At 38.9% G+C, this 17,969-nt stretch overlaps 1 protein-coding gene across 6 annotated transcripts in view; it reads left to right on the top strand.

The window, feature by feature from the left end:
* The window catches only part of psd3l (pleckstrin and Sec7 domain containing 3, like), a 649,947-nt gene that overhangs the window by 181,443 nt on the left and 450,535 nt on the right, over positions 1 to 17,969 (top strand). For all 6 annotated transcript variants that reach the window (XM_051929574.1, XM_051929571.1, XM_051929573.1 and 3 more), the window contains one exon: positions 3,438 to 3,549. In XM_051929574.1, coding sequence (XP_051785534.1) covers positions 3,438 to 3,549 — 112 coding nt within the window. The remainder of the gene's footprint in view (positions 1 to 3,437; positions 3,550 to 17,969) is intronic.

The raw sequence follows: 17,969 nt of genomic DNA, 5'->3' as shown, positions 1-17,969 counted from the left end.
GGTAGAAATAATTGACGGTTTAAGATTTTCTGCTGCGTTTATGTACATTTTTTTAAACAAACTAAGTAAAGAACATGGTTGCCTTATAGAATTCATATTTGTGAACTTCCATAAATTTAAATCTCATTCCATTGCTTTACAATTGATGATGAGTCCCTTTTGCTAGATGTGTTGTGTACAATAAAAATTTAAGTTGAAATCGGTAAATCTGTTGTGTGCTTTGTTTAGATGTTTTTTCTTTGTATTTCATAAACATGTACAGTGCTAAATTTTGTTTGAAATTTAATTGCCATATAATAAAATACAGCACACCAAATACTACAATATATACATATACAGCCCCCTTTCCAAAAAAAGTTAGGATGCCATGTAAAATGTAAATAAAAATTGAATATGTTTTGCAAATCATGTAAACCCTGTAGTTAATTGAAAATAGTACAACGTATCAAATGTTGAAACTGAGATTTTTTTTATGTGCTCATGTTGAATTTTGACAAGTGACAAAAAATGTTGCTTAAAATTCTTTAAGGTTTCATGCTGTGACTGTTGACTGTGGCACCCTTGCTATCTATATCTTTGGCTTTATAGTATTCCTTGGTTTGAAACACATTAGAGCTACTGATCTAAAAAAATCAAAAGAACAGTAAAAAGTTTTGCCTATTAGATAACACAACTGGGTCCAAAGACATGATGCACTGTAAATCCCAAATTCTTATAAAAATTGTCCATTTTTAGCTGTATATGGAGTCTAGGTTCGGAATAGGATTAAAGTGCTATCAGCACGTAAGGAAGGCCTTTCAAATTCACAAATGATTATACAGTTCCACAAGTATGGAAACAGGTGAGGAGCAGATTAGGGAGCTTAATTGCATTAATATTTTTAAAAATGAAGTTATATATTTTAATACATTCTTAATAGTCATAGTGCTGGAGAGTGACAACATGCTGAATATCTGTCAGACCAGCAAGCACGAATTTTGCTGTATTCTGTATATGTGACAATGCTACTGCTACTACTAAATGTAGATATGTCTAATAGCAGTTACAAATTGAAAAGCTGAGAGGAGGCAGGCATGTCTAGTACCTTGGCTTAGAACAAGTCCATTGCAGATGGTTATTTGAATGAATTGAGGCTCCAACAGTTGCATACAGTAAATTAATCAAAGCAGTAATTTTGGAACTGATCCCAAAATTATTTAATTCAACTCAGTTGAATGCCTTTAAAAACATCTTTGTATTCCCTGATAGTGAATTATATATTACATTAAATAGGTGTTGGAGATTAGGAAAAAACACCTACCCCTTATAGATTTAGTCAGATCTTGTGAAATAATATTTTCAAATCACATTGTATTTTTTACCATAAACCTGTTGTCTGTGTTAAAGAAGAAATAGGGTTTATACGATTTCCAGTTTAGAGGGCTTTTTATTTTTTTAAGGTTAAAACAGATAAAAGATCTTTTTGTTTATGTTTGGGACAATGGGAAAATATGTCCCAGATTAAGCAATTCTATCCTTTAAAGCTCAACAGCAGGTGCCAAAAGTGTCACCAACATTAATAATATTAGTAATAATTTAAAATGTATTAATGTTATTATTGTGCTAAAACTTGACTTTGAGACTGCAATTCTATCTAAAGTGATGGCTGTTTTTACGACGTCTTTCTCTGTTGCTTTTGCATGCTAATTATATAAACCCTCTGTTTTTACTACTGGCTACCGTGAAAACCGCTGTAAACATGAAGGGCAATAATAATACCAGCAGCAGAATACTCATAACTATTAAATGGGTCCAATCTATTAACCATTGGAGCATGGGAATGTCATGCTGATAAAATACCTTGAATGAGCAATAATGACACCAGCAGCACAATACTCATAACTATTAAACAGGTTAAATCTATTAACCATACTGATAAAATACCTTGAATATATTACTAAGTTTGCTGAGCTTTTTCTTACAGTACCCCTTTTTATGAAGGGCATTAAAAACAACAAAAAAATATGTGGCTTTCTGGTATTAGCAATGGTATCTGCATCAAGGATCACGTCACTCCAGCTCCCTGTAAATGCTCAACTGAGTAGACCCTCTTCAGCCTCCTCGAGCACCCGTCCTACGCTCCCCTTGGGACTCTTTGTCCCAGGTGCCTGCCTCCAGCCTCTTGTACTTGCTTACTCACCAACTGCCACCTCTGTCATTTCTCCCTCTCATTTCAACCTCTTACTTTCTATTGCTCCCTCTCTGTCTCTCTTTTCCCGACTCTGGACTCATTTCTTGACTCCTCCTTTAAACTCTTCTGTACAATTGGGTGCAGGTGTGACACACTACTACCTCCAAGGCACAACTGAGGAGCCTGACCGATCTGCTTGCACATATATGCGTCACGGTCAGCCAAGCAACCCAAATCAACTATGGAGCAAAGTGTGCTTGCACATACCCACACCTGATTGGAGCCTGCACACAATTATTTATTTAAAACCACAGACCACTTATCACAGTCAAACAAACATCAACGAATGGTGCTACACAGACCAGTATTCTTGAGCTTCATCACAATCCAAATGGAATAAAAGCTTTAAACGCTGAGCTGTACTCAATGAATAGTTTCTTGAGATTGTTGTTTTTAAGATTTCACAGAACAATGTACAGAGCAGCAATGATGAAAACATCCACAGGTCTGTTTCTTCGATATGCAAACTGAAATGGGTCCAGAGTGGCAGGGGCATTACAGCTTGTATTGTGTCATGACCAGTCTTTCCAGACACTTCATCAAAATGGAGGTTTAAGTTTTGGGGGCAGTTGTTATTGAGGCATGTCACTGGCATGATTGTAGTCTTTTTAAAACCTAGTGGGACTGTACTGGAGAGCAGAGACAAGGTGAAGATGCCAGTGTTCACATATGACAGCTGGGTGGTGCATTTCTAGAGAACACATGATGGGATGGCATCAGGGTCAGCGGCTTTGCGAGTTTTAACTTATTTAAAACATTTTCCTCACCTCAGTTTCAATTACTATGACGTAATTCAGTAAATGTAACACTTCACTTTGCAGGTACAAAAGGGTTTCCTTTTGTAAATCAGAATGAAAATAATTTTGTGGGTTTGTTGGGGTAACCAATGATTAACTGTTGCTCTAAGCAAGGTTTGATGAGTCCTGCCCTGCTGTCAGTACTATTGGAGTAGGCTGTAGTCTCTTGTAATCATGGTATCAGGTGGCTGGCAGGAATTGGGCCAGATCACTTACAAAGTATCTTTATCTGGAATCTAGGCTATTGACGGAAAAAAATAAACACGTTTTGTTTATTTTTAGCTTCCTGTACACTTTTTAATGTTTTAAACCTCCCATTTCCACTTTGGACATGGTATATCTCCTTCTGTGCAATACAAGCAATACTTTTAAACTGTTTATTTAATATAATTAATCTTTTTCTTTTATAGGCAGAAACTTTTGTTTGGGTCAACAGCACCTCTCCACATGCAAAAAATATTGCTAAAGCTAAATATGAATTTCTTTTTGGTAAAAACGAAGAGGAGAAGTTATCAAATAGTGGTAAGGAGTATTTTTATATTTATAAAATATCACCCTTTACATTGTCTTTTTTGTGTTGTTACTTTGTACAGTATTTTTACATTCTGAAGTAATAGAACCGTTCTTATTTTGTTATAACTATACCATTTATTTGTACCCGTTTTGTTTTGATTAAGTAATGGAAACCAAGTAAACTACTGCTCTCTTTATACAAATTTGGATGTGATAATGTGATTTAGGACTCTGTATTGATTGAAACTAATATATGGGAATAAGGTTTTGAGTAACCAAATACCATAATGCAGACAGGAATTGTGAAGTGAATTTATGAGCTTAACAGAAATTTAAAAAAATCTCTACTAATGGATCTCCTTTAGTGAAATGAATAAAAAACAATGTCTTGCAAAATGAACCATCTGTATTTTCTTTTTCTAGACAGCTTTCTTATTTTCCAATTTTTGTTAGGCATTAATAATTCATTCAAGATTTTATATGCTTAGTAATTTCTCTTTCTGGACAATACCTGCCTGGCAAGTATTTTCACTACTTTGTTTTGTGGAAATTCTAGCACCTCTTGCAGAATATGAACTTTTTGTTCATAATTCACCCTACCAGCTGAGCTGTCATGCAATAAAAACGCTTTGAGGAGTGCTATATATGCTTTTGACAGCTATGGAATATGGTTGATTTTTTTTTTTAACTATGCCAAGAAGTAGAATAAGGTAATGTTAACCTTCCACTATGTTCTATAAAAGAAGCACATGCAGTGTAACTTTATATAAATTTCATTCATTAATGTTTTAAAGAAACAATTTCAGTGCAATATTTGACTCATTATAAAAATGTATGGAATAATTCCCAATGGAATGATTGCAGTGTCTGTTTGTATAGGCGTTTCACATTTTATAACAATTTAAAATCCTAATGCGTTTTTTTACTTTGATTACTACAAGAGCTTTGTGTCAGACTGTAACAAAATACATAATACATTTTTCAGTCTGGGGATAGTTTCTAATGTGGCCATTGATTTTTTTTTTTTTTTTTTGGAAGCATCATGTATCTAACCATTGACCTGTCCTGTCCTCATTCTCGGATGTGACAAAAATCAGGTTTCAGATTATTGAGCATGAGGTTAGTTTTACTGGAAAAATTGTTTTTACTTTTAAAGAATGTACAGTTATGCTTGAGAGAGAGAAAAATGAATACATTTTACATGTGCAGTATACCTGTGGTGATGGTAGTGATAAGCCATGCATTTAAATTACTGCTACCTACTCCTGTGATGGACAGCATGGTGAAGGTTTTTTCTCTTTATTCTTATTCCTCTTCACATTCCAGAAAGTGTAAATCTGATGACTGTAGACTCTCAATTGATTTTGTCTAATAAAGTTTGCATTTGATGGATTAGAAGCCTGCTCAGGGTTAGAAGCCTGCTCATCCTACCAAATATGTGCAGGATGCTGTAGAGATATGCTTCAGCACCTGCGGCTTTATTTTAGAATAAGCAGGTTTGGAAAAAGAACTAGTAAATATATGTAAGATTACAGAGAAATTTGTCTTAATCATTTGTAATAAAAATGAAGCAATTCATTTTTCTTTTATAAACTGGGGGCTTCGCCTACCTCAACCCCCTCATCCCCCTCCCCCCTCCCGCTGCCCTGTGCTAGGCGCCAACCACTTTGCATCTCTGCCGCTCGTGTTGTGAAGAGGGGGGCTGAACTTACCCCAAGGAGATGTGATCGCTCCTCCGACACCCCCTCTTAAATGGTGATACAATGGGAAACGCACAGTTTTTTTTTTTTTTTACCTCCTCTTTGCTTGATCAGCTGCTGGTTTGCTGCTGCTTGTGCCGTGCCGCGTGATCTGCACAATTCTGTCATATCGCCTATGTCCATATATTTGATCTCTTTTCGCTTTTACCTTTTCATCAATATGGCATTGAATTTTGATTCCATGTTTGGAATTACATTGTGACAGCGCAACATATAACTGCCCGTGAGTGAATATCGTTTCTTTCTCTCTCCAAGAAATGTGTCTGACATAACCACACAGGACTTTTCCAAATCTCTTTGCATAAGCTCTTGTCTCGTGGGGCTTCCAGCCCCAGGTGTGGTTACATTGCTTGGCATGAAGACTCGTATTGCGGGACATGAAAGTGTCTCTGAGGCAATCATGACTCGTCTCCTTCCAAGATTTTTTTTTTATAATAGAGAGAGAGATGTGATATGGAGTAGTAATGCTAATAAGATGCATGATGCTTCAGGAAAAAAGCATAGAAGTCCTCTTAAAAACAAGCAATCAGCACAGAAGGTATATGTCATAAAATTAAAGAAAAATAGTCTGATATTCTATTTACATTAAAAAAACAATTTAACAATGAATATGAAAGTCAGTTATAATGTAGGGAAAATGATACATGCATTATTTGCAATTTCATGTTTTTTTTACATTCATGCAGTAAGAGGTAGTAGTGGATAATTCTGTTCATATGGGGTCACTTATGTAATCTGTGTTTTCCCCTTAAATTAGCCCTGTTATCTATTGCAAAAAATCTCCAGTGGTTGGTAGAGGTATAATTTTGCCATGCCCAATAAAGCCTATTACGCTTAAAACATTTGGCCTCAGCTCTGCAGCTTTCTCATGTTTTGAGACTGTGTACTAACCAAGAGAATTTCATTAAAATCTATGGCATCAAGCTGAATGTTGACACAAGCTTTACTTGCACAGCTGCCTTCACAAACTAGAAGAATATTTCCCTGCTATATCATATGATTATTGGTAAGACAAACTATTCTCCTAGTTTGGTTTAATGAAATTGCTGGAGCTATTTAACCCAGCGTTAAGTGTTTAACCACATTTTATTTAACCCTGCGTTAAGTGTTCAACCACATTTTGTCTGCACATCATACTGGAATAAAATAATGAACCACTTCTTGAAAATACAGGGACTAGGGCAGTCCTCTCAGTGCCACTTAAAAATACTCTAACTTGAAGGAACACTTTGGAACACTTTAAGTTGTGCTAATGAGGTGTGTTTAAGTATAGGTTTATTTGCTTATAATGCAGTTTAATTCTTTTCATCCTCTTTCCCACACAACTCCTTCACTTACTTCTTCACTTATGTCGGTGGGGATGAAAGAATATTATATAATGTGTGAGATAACAAGAATAATGGAGTTTGTCACATGGAATGGTATTCTGTCTGTTACCAAGCTAGCTGTTCTGATTTTTTTTTTTCTCTTCTACTTATACAGTGGTACCTCGGGTCACGACTGTAATTCGTTCCAAAACTCTGTTTGCAACCCGATTTGGTCGTTACCCGAAGTAATTTCCCCCATAGGATTGTATGTAAATACAATTAATCCGTTCCGGACTGTACGAGCTGTATGTAAATATATTTTTTTAAAGATTTTTAAGCACAAGAATAGTTAATTATACCATAGAATGCACAGTGTAATAGTAAACTAAATGTTTACTTACTTCTTCTGTAATGTTTACTTCTTCTGCTTGGGCTCTCTCGCTCGCTCGTGTTCTCACGCTCGCTCACTCGCTGCACAGGGAATGCACAGGGAGAGACAGAACATGTGCGGAAATCATCGGCGTGGACAAACTGGAAGGGAAACTGGCTTGTTCATCACCCGAGTGTGTGGTCGTGAACGGATGCAAAAGTTTGGCAAACTTTTTGGTCGTAACCCAATTTGTACGTGGTCCGAGACGTTCGTGACCCGAGGTTCCACTGTACTGACAGTGGTACATTCGTAAATAACTGAGGTACAGACCTACATCTCATAACACACACTTACGAATCAAGTGACCTCCGGCAATAAACACTATCCTATATTTGGAAGCATTAGGTCATAGGTCGTAGTCTCATAGTAGGAGACATTTTATGTTTATTAGAAACGAGCAGTATATTTGGAAAATTTAGGCTTGTTATTTTGTTAGCAACTGATGTTAAAGTATAAATTTATTTATTAACTGATTTACCACTGAAAGTATTTGGTGAGAAAATGTTCCCCTGCATGGTAAAATGTTTTATCATATAGGATGATGTGTCCATTGCATAGTTAGTGCATACATCTCCTGCATGGCTAGAGGTGTCTAAATTAAAGTATGTCCAGCTTAAGTGTCACCTGCAACAATTAAAAATAACATAAGGATGGGTGCCACTTTGCACATTTTGTGAGGGATTGCACATAATGTGGTGTTATAAATTGCATAGTACAGGTAGCCCTTTATTTATATGGTTTTGATGTAGTGTTTTTTCTTCAATTGCATGAGTTGTTTTGCCATTGGTTAAATCACAATTCACGAAAAGGCTATATACATTGTGAAGGATGGCCGGCTTCCTATTCCGGCTCTCACCCCCAGGCTGCCAGGAGGAGCTCTCCCGACAGCATGGACAGGCCCCGAATTCCAGCAGGGCCTCATGGACTATGTAGTTTTTATGCACAGCCCTGCTGGATACCTTGGGGACCACTGGGAGTCACTGTCGGGAGGCCCAGGGTCTCATATATGCCCTATAACCCGGAAGTGCGTCATAATCCCAGGACAGGAAGAAACGACATGCTTCCGGGGTGAAGTTAAGGACTGTTTACCCTGACCTGGAAGGAATAAGGAATTGTGGACTGTTGGGCAGGAACACCTCCGGGTCAGGGTGTATAAAAGGACTCTGGGAAAGCCCAGATACTGAGCTGAGCTGGGAGGTAGGGTGGGAGTGGAGGATTTGTGTTTGATTAGTGATTAGTAGTTATATGAGTAGTGTGGAGTGGAGGGTGCTTGGTGCACTGTATTATTGCAAAATAAAGAAGTCTTGTACTTTTACCTGGTGTTTGGAGTGGTACCTGAGGGTTCGAGAGGTGGATCGATACCTCTACTGCTACACTTCTGGGTTATAGGGCATATGTGAGACCCCGGGCCTCCCGACAGCGACTCCCAGTGGTCCTCAAGGTATCCAGCAGGGCTGTGCATAAAAACTACATAGTCCATGAGGCCCTGCTGGAATTCGGGGCCCGTCCATGTTGTCGGGAGAGCTCCTCCTGGCGGCCTGAGGGTAAGAGTCGGAATGGGAAGCTGGCCATCCTTCACAACATATAATAATTGAAAAATATATTCTTATGTATTTGTAGTCGTGGATAGTGGAATACTTGTGGCCTATTAACATACTTAAATCTCAATCATCTCAATGGCTTGCTCTGTTCACCCCCTTCACTGCTTTCTTTATAGTCTCAACATCCACACACCTTTGTTTTGTCTGCGCTTTGGTGATGATTCATTTTTACAAGTTACATTTTGTAGTATTCTGTTTATTTGTTCATAGGGTTTGCAGTGAAATATATATTCACACTGGTTTATATAAAAATATGTAAAAATCAATCTTTTTTTGTTTGAATGGATAAAATGCATTATGTACATACAGATCAAGCGATGAGTGAAACCTTTATCAAGAAGAAAGCTGAGTGTGAGGAATGGAAATGATTGATTGCCTTGCAAAGAACACACCAAAACTTGACATAAGACTTTGTAAAAGTGAAATTAGTCATGTCCTTGAAACATGTTTGTGATTGATTTTGTTGACATTGTTTACTGGCAGTAAGTTGATAACCTGACTGTCTGTTTTACCTCTGAATTTTGTGAATTATCATCAGAATTCAGAGGCTTTTAACTTGGGCTTTTTAGTTCAAATCATGGCTTTGTTACTGTCTATGTGATGTTTCCACTGTTTTCCTGTGCCTGAATATTTTTTCCTCCAGAATTCTTGTTTCCATTGCAAAATTCAGTTGTGCCCATGTGAGGCTAATCAGCAACATTGAAATGACCCAATGAGTTTGTGTTCGTGATTGACTGGTATCCCATTCACAGTTGTGCCTCACCTTGTGCCAATTACTTTGAAAGTAATGTTTTGTCAAAATGAATCTTTCATAATGCCCTGTTAGAAGAATTTAAGCCTTTAATTATTGCTTCTAAACAAAAATACTTTAAATCCTTTAAAAAAGCATTCGCAAAATAAATTCACAGTTTTATTTTTTCTTTCTTAACAAGTAAAGAAGAACTCTAGTGACAACAAGCAATAAAAGGTACAGCTGAATTTGCAGTTTCATTCATGTAAAAAGTCTTTATGCTCTTGTTCCTTGCTGACTGTTGTGCTGGCAGTGTGACACATTTTCATACAGTACATTTGACTGACACGTGTCTTATCTATTATAGATGTCCGACTTAGCTTGTGCTCCCTTGAGATTTATATGACAGCTGGCACATTTTCTGGAGCCTGGCTACTGTCATGTGTCTCTGTTATACATCTGTGCTCTCAATTGCTTGGCATCAAAAGATGAGACTCAAAGAGAGATTATCCAGCATTACAGAGTACTTTTAATAAATTGTATAGATACCATTGTTTTGTTTTTTTCCTTTGTTTTCACATTTGTACACTTTTTGCTGGCATTTATGAAAAAGAGCTATAAGCATTAGAGAAAACCTCATGTGGAATTTTTCAAATTAAATAGTGCATATTTGCAATATCAACATTCAGTAGAAGGGGGACAGAACATTTTTAGAAAACATTAAACACAAATTCTCCAATTTGCTCCCAAGTCCCAAAGATGATCACGTTAGGTTAATTGGAAAACCCTAAGCAGGTCTGCTAGAAGGGAATGTGTGTGTGATTGCCACCTGTGCTGTCTGATCCACAGTTGTTTCCCACCTTGTTTGTATCCTTTGAGGCCAGGATAGCAACTCTCTGCCACTATGAAGTGGCTTAGAAAAGGAGTGAGCTGTGAATGGTAAGACAGATTGTACTCTGCATGATCGCTGTTTCCTCTGAGGAATGACTGCCTCTGAATCCTCATTTGAGATCAACAAAAAATCTTGACACTGTAGTGTAGCGATGCAATATTCCTTGCAAACAATTGTGTTTTTTTTGTATATAGTTGTGTTTGTGTAATGAGGTATTGTGACTATTACTTCGGCAAACCTATTCAAACAGGTATTCAGAATTAAACTTTTAACTTATTAAATTGCTATAGCTATCGCTTATACTTGGCAAACATAACCAGAATGACTCCAGTAAGAGTAACAGGACCAAAAAAACAGAAAACATGAATGAAAGTGGTAGTATCCTAGTTACAAAGAAATGCCAGCACACCAAACCTCCCAACAGTCAGAAAGACTGGCTACACAGAGAGAAATCAGAATCTGCTCCGCTTTAGTTTCTCTGAATGGCTATATGTTGAGAGACCAGACACTGCGATACAGCTACATGGCACTTCTGTCTTTTGTGTGGGTCAGATTGAACTGTGAGTTAAAATCAAATAAGGAATAGTGTATGGTCCATCAGAAACTGTTCACCTGATATGTAATAATGTTTTTTTTTCTGATTGCTGTTTATATTTTTCCACACGCTAACATGAACAATGTGCTAAACAATCCATACAACATTATTACAGAATACACATCATTTACATCATGAGGGATTATTGTTATTGTTGGGGACATCAAAACAAAGCAAATTTAAGGAATGTTTACCCTAAATATCATTAGCATACAGTAATCCCTCCTCCATCGTGGGGGTTGCGTTCCAGAGCCACCCGCGAAATAAGAAAATCCGCGAAGTAGAAACCATATGTTTATATGGTTATTTTTATATTGTCATGCTTGGGTCACAGATTTGCGCAGAAACACAGGAGGTTGTAGAGAGACAGGAACGTTATTCAAACACTGCAAACAAACATTTGTCTCTTTTTCAAAAGTTTAAACTGTGCTCCATGACAAGACAGATGACAGTTCCGTCTCACAATTAAAAGAATGCAAACATATCTTCCTCTTCAAAGGAGTGCGCGTCAGGAGCACAGACTGTCAGAAAGAGAGAGAGAAAAGCAAACAAATCAGTAGGGCTGTTTGGCTTTTAAGTATGCGAAGCACCGCGGCACAAAGCTGTTGAAGGCGGCAGCTCACACCCCCTCCGTCAGGAGCAGAGAAAGAGAGAGAGAGAGAGACAGAGTTTGTTTTTCAATCAAAAATCAATACGTGCCCTTTGAGCTTTTATGTATGCGAAGCACTGTGCAGCATGTCACTTCAGGAAGCAGCTGCACAGAAGGTAGCAACGTGAAGATAATCTTTCAGCATTTTTAGACGAGCGTCCGTATGGTCTAGGTGTACGAACAGCCCCCCTGCTCAATCCCCCTACGTCAGGATCAGAGAAAGTCAGCGCAAGAGAGAGAGAGACAAAAGTAAGTTGGGTAGCTTCTCAGCCATCTGCCAATAGCGTCCCTTGTATGAAATGAACTGGGCAAACCAACTGAGGAAGCATGTACCAGAAATTAAAAGACCCATTGTCCGCAGAAATCCGCGAACCAGCAAAAAATCCGCGATATATATTTAAATATGCTTACATATAAAATCCGCGATGGAGTGAAGCCACGAAAGGCGAAGCGCGATATAGCGAGGGATTACTGTATTACCTGGTTCATGGAACACATACCTCTCACCACTGTGCCCCCAACCTCGGACATTCTGATCACCTGTCCGTACTCCTGCAGTCTATCTTATATAGACTGAAGAGCAACAAGCCAATGAGAAAAGCCGGTCAATGTTGGAGTATAAAGGCATTGAGGTAAACTGCAGAATAGTTTTAGATGTGCAGACTGTGCCATTTTTAGAGATTCATCATCAGGTCTGGATGAGTATGCAAATATTGTAACAGCATTCATCAAAAAGACTGTTCACAAAAACATTTTGCATATTTTCTAACAAGACATGTACTGGTGACATTGGAAATTTCCTGAAGGCACATAACAGTGTATTTTGGAACACCAAATTGGAAGAAGAAGGAACAAGAAATGCAGTTACAAACTCAAAAAAGCCATTAAACTCGTTAAGCATTAGTACAGGAGTATACTGGAAATATAACAGCTGTAGTGATTTAAATGTCAGCACCATTGTTATTCTCTTTCCCGACTTCATAAAGTTGTCTTTAAATCCTAGCATTTTTTATTTAACTTTAAACTATTTATTTTAGTTTCATTTTAATGTTGTGGTTTTATTTTTGTGCTATGTTACCATTTTGCTTTTGATATGGATGTAGCCATTTTGTGATCTTGTAGCTCGGACACGACTGGGATCGCATCCTTTTGAAATCATGGTGTATTATATCATCAGAGCCACATTATTGTGGATGAAAAGTGCAATATTTGGTTTAGTTTATGGCAGTAATATTTAGGCTTCAGTTTGTTTTCTGAATTTGGGCTCGACAATTGGTTTCTTTGTTACTAAAATCTATGACCTTGCTAAGTTCTTTGACCATGATTTTTGTTTTGTTTTTCTTTCAAGTCGTCTGGCTTTCAGTTGCACATTCATCTTCTGGTTCATTTTAATTATAATCAACAGAACATTTACAGACCAAAAAAGTACAATCTAATCCAATCTCATGTACATTTTCTCTCGATGATCCAATGTCCCTAAAAGTCCCTTTTAATTGGAAGATCAAGAAGCATGCATTTGAGGTGCCTGCGGAACCACTTGAATTATTCTTTTTTTCTTTCTATACATGATGCAAGAAGGATTTTTAAGCAAGTTAATGGCCATTATTTACCTGGTCCTGATGGAATTTCAGGGCATTTACTAAAAATCCATAGCGACCAATTATCTGATGTCTTCAATAACATCTCCAATAAGTACACTGAATCTGTGGCCCTGTCTACTTCAAAAGGGCACCAATTATCCCTGTGCCTAAGAAGACAAACGTGAACATTCTGAATGACTGTAGATGGGTGGCTCTCAATCCAATGCTGACTAAATGCTTTAAGAAACTAGTGCTGGGATATGTTTAAGAAAACATTCCATATAGCCTCGACTACCTCCAGTTTTTATATTGTCACAGTTGGTCTACAGGGGATACCACGTCTCCTGCAAACCATACCACCATGGTATATCTGAATAATAAAAAGTGCTATACCAAATTTAATTTCCAGAATACAGCTCAGCATTTAAACCTGTTGTACTATCAAAGCTTGACCACCAAACACCTCAATTTAGGACTCCCAGCAGTTGGATTTTGGACTTCCTGACCAACCAACCTCATCATGTGCATGTTTGAAGCATCACATCCTCCACATTAGCAGTCAAACCATGCACTCCAGAATTAGTCTGTTGAGCCCCCTTCTGTACTCCTTGTTCACTCATTACTGTGTGGCCAGACACAGCCCCAACTCCATCATTTAATTTCCTAGTGACACCACCATCATAGGCCTCATCACCAACAATGATGAGACTGCTTACAGAGAAGAGGTTTTCATGCTGATACTGTGGTGCCAGGACAACAGTCACACCCTTAATGTCAGAAAAATCAAGGAGCTGGTTATAGCCTTCAGAAATCAGAAGGCAGACCACATTGCCCTGTACAGTACATTGGAGGGGTTACTGTCACTGATGAAATGAGGTGGGAACAACATAATTTTGCTGTTGTCAAGAAGGCTCACCAAAGCCGCCTCTTTTGCAGACATTTGAGGAAAGTTTTCATTTCTCCATCTGTACTCACTAACTCCTGTAGGTGCAATACTGGCTGCATAGCATCCTGGTATGGCACTCGCTAATCTCAAGATTGTAAAGCACTGCAAAGTGTGGTGAAGACAGCACAGTTACTGGCACCCATGCCTTCTGTTCAGTGCATACAATATGCAATGGATGCTGCCTTAGAATGGCATACTGTATTATTAAACTCTATCCTGCACAGTTGCTTTTCTTATGCATCCCTTCTGGCAAACAGTACACCACCATTCAATTCAGAGCCAGTTTCTAGGCACAAGTTGCAAGGTTACTGTACCGGCAATCATAAGACCAAATATTTAATATTTATGACCGGGGCCCATGCCTGGCCGGGCCCCTTCACCACATCTGCCAGGGAGACAAGGGTGGGAAGCCCAGTATCTCTCCCTGGACGCTAGATGGCGGCCACCCTGGGTTGCAACGGTGCCTCGGACTCCCCCAGGGCTTCATGGGGGTTGGAGTTCCGTGCAGCTCTGTGGGGTTCTGTCCCCTTTTGGGCACTGGTTTCGCCTTACCCGGAAGTGCAGCCAGATGTCAATAATCAACCACCTGGAGCACTTCCAGGTACCCAATAAAAGGGAGCCAGCAACCACCACTTAGCGGTCAGAGTCGGGTGGAGGAGGACAAGGTTGCTTGGAAGAAGTGGTGGTGCCAAGGAGGAAGAGAGAGTGCGGTGCATTAGTGGTGTGCTTGTGCTTGGGACTGTGTATTGCCTGTGGGTCATGGGGAAGACATGTGCCCACAGGGGAAGAAAATAAAAAGTATTTCTTCTCCCGTGTCCAATCTGTGTTGGGTCAGGTGCTATACAGCGTCCATCTTACAATATATATATATATATATAAAATATATATATCTACTCTCTGTATATGTACTCTACTCTTTTATTTATATATATATATATATATATATATATATATATATATATATATATATATAATATAATATATATATATATATATAATATAAAAAATCCTAAGCCTAAAAGTGTTAACGTTTTTATGTCAGGTTTTTTGTCAAGCTTTAAATTGGGCTTATTTTAAAACCTATATATACAGTGCATCCGGAAAGTATTCATGGCGCATCACTTTTTTGCCACCACCATGCTTCACTGTAGGGATGGTGCCAGGTTTCCTCCAAACGTGACGCCTGGCATTCACACCAAACAGTTCAATCTTTGTCTCATCAGACCAGAGAATTTTCTTTCTCATGGTCTGAGAGTCCTTCAGGTGCCTTTTGGCAAACTCCAGGCAGGCTGCCATGTGCCTTTCACTAAGGAGTGGCTTCCGTCTGGCCACTGTACCATACAGGCCTGATTGGTGGATTGGTGCAGAGATGGTTGTCCTTCTGGAAGGTTCTCCTCTCTCCACAGAGGACCTCTGGAGCTCTGACAGAGTGACCATCGGGTTCTTGGTCACCTCCCTGACTAAGGCCCTTCTCCCCCGATCGCTCAGTTTAGATGGCCGGCCAGTTCTAGGAAGAGTCCTAGTGGTTTCGAACTTCTTCCACTTACGGATGATGGAGGCCACTGTGCTCATTGGGACCTTCAAAGCAGCAGAAATTTTTCTGTAACCTTCCCCAGATTTGTGCCTCGAGACAATCCTGTCTCGGATGTCTACTGACAATTCCTTTGACTTCATGCTTGGTTTGTGCTCTGACATGAACTGTCAACTGTGGGACCTTATATAGACAGGTGTGTGCCTTTCCAAATCATGTCCAATCAACAGAATTTACCACAGGTGGACTCCAATGAAGCTGCAGAAACATCTCAAGGATGATCAGGGGAAACAGGATGCACCTGAGCTCAATTTTGAGCTTCATGGCAAAGGCTGTGAATACTTATGTACATGTGCTTTCTCAATTTTTTTTATTTTTAAAAAATTTGCAAAAATCTCAAGTAAGCTTTTTTCACGTTGTCATTATGGGGTGTTGTGTGTAGAATTCTGAGGAAAAAAATGAATTTAATTCATTTTGGAATAACGCTGTAACATAACAAAATGTGGAAAAAGTGATGCGCTGTGAATACTTTCCGGATGCACTGTATGTATAAATATATAATAATATACTGTATATATATATATATAGTACTGTGCAAAAGTTTTAGGCAGGTGTGTTTGTTTACAGCATTTCTTCACACCTGCCTAAAACTTTTTGCACAGTACTGTATATATATATATATATATATATATATATATATATATATATATATATATATATATGTATATATGTTTATATATGGGTGGCACGGTGGCGCAGTGGGTAGTGCTGCTGCCTCGCAGTTAGGAGACCGGGGTTCGCTTCCTGGGTCCTCCCTGCGTGGAGTTTGAATGTTTTCCCCGTGTCTGCGTGGGTTTCCACCGGGTACTCTGGTTTCCTCCCACAATCCAAAGACATGCAGATAAGGTGCATTGGCGATTCTAAATTGTCCCTAGTGTGTGCTTGGTTTGTGGGTGTGTGTGTGTGTGTGTGTGTGTGCGCGCCCTGCCCGGGGTTTGTTTCCTGCCTTGCACCCTGTGTTAGCTGGGATTGGCTCCAGCAGACCCCCGTGACTCTGTAGTTAAGATATAGCAGGTTGGATAATGGATGGTTGGATGTGTGTGTGTGTATATATATATATATATATATATATATATATATATATATATATAAAAGAAAATCCTGGAATGGAAAGCTAATGCAAGGCTACGATACGTGATAATCTCGAAAGACATTTTAAAGACCCGCGAGACCAAGGAGACTTGCCACAGTGCGTCTCGCGGGGACCATAAACATGAGACTTGGTGCCAAGAGATTGTCCCAGGGCCGTAGCAAAAAGGACAGTGGCTGTACAGGCTTTAAAAAGATCAAAGGGCAGCACGACAGCAGCTACCCCAACCAAACGCGAGCAGCATTATACATCCTGCAAGAAAGAATTCAACCACGCCCGGGGCCAGAAATAAAAGACAGGTATTGCTTTTACAACGTCACGTGAGACCAGGCAGTGAGCCATCATTTAAAACAAGTCAACAGACCTCTAAGCTAGCAGTTGTTGGATTGCTTTTGGCAGGCAAGCATCATGTGCTCGGAGCTCTTAAAACAACGACATGCGACAGGCAGAAGACACAGCTAGCAAGCAGCAAAAAGACAGCAAATGATCCAAAGGCATATCCTTAGCGTATGTTCAGCCGCAACACCCTTCACAACACGAGCAGTATTATACGCCTGGGAAGAAAGAGATGTAACCTCGCGCGGGGCATGAAATAAAGAAACAAGTATTGTTTTTACAAAAGTTTTTAAAGTAAAAGTGAAAATAATGCATATGTAACAATTCACAAGAAAATAACAATCTCTTTAAATTGTAGATTGCCTGCCTAAGGTAAAGTCATCCCTGATGAATGGACACGTGGGAATGAGGGGTCCTTTCATCAGATTAGCGCTATTTCAGATGTGGAATGGCAAAATGGGGGAGGCAGCTTGATGAATTAGGTCTCCAGGGCTTAAAACAAATCCAAATCATATTATGTGATATCATCTAATGTGAAATTCTACTCCGTACTTCTAGAATTTTTATTTTTATACTGTATTGAGGATTTATTCTGTTCTATGTATTGTACTGTACAGTAATCCCTCCTTGATCGCGGGGGTTACGTTCCAGAACCCCCCGCGAAAGGTGAAAATCCGTGAAGTAGAAACCATATGCTTATATGCTTATTTTTATATTGTCATGCTTGGGTCACAGATTTGCACAGAAACACAGGAGGTTGTAGAGAGACAGGAACTTTATTCAAACACTGCAAACAAACATTTGTCTCTTTTTCAAAAGTTTAAACTGTGCTCCATGACAAGACAGAGATGACAGTTCTGTCTCACAATTAAAAGAATGCAGCCATATCTTCCTCTTCAAAGGAGTGCGCGTCAGGAGCAGA

Source organism: Erpetoichthys calabaricus, chromosome 7 (assembly GCF_900747795.2).
Source record: "Erpetoichthys calabaricus chromosome 7, fErpCal1.3, whole genome shotgun sequence".
NCBI lineage: Eukaryota > Metazoa > Chordata > Cladistia > Polypteriformes > Polypteridae > Erpetoichthys > Erpetoichthys calabaricus.
This window is presented reverse-complemented; position numbering and strand designations above follow the sequence as displayed.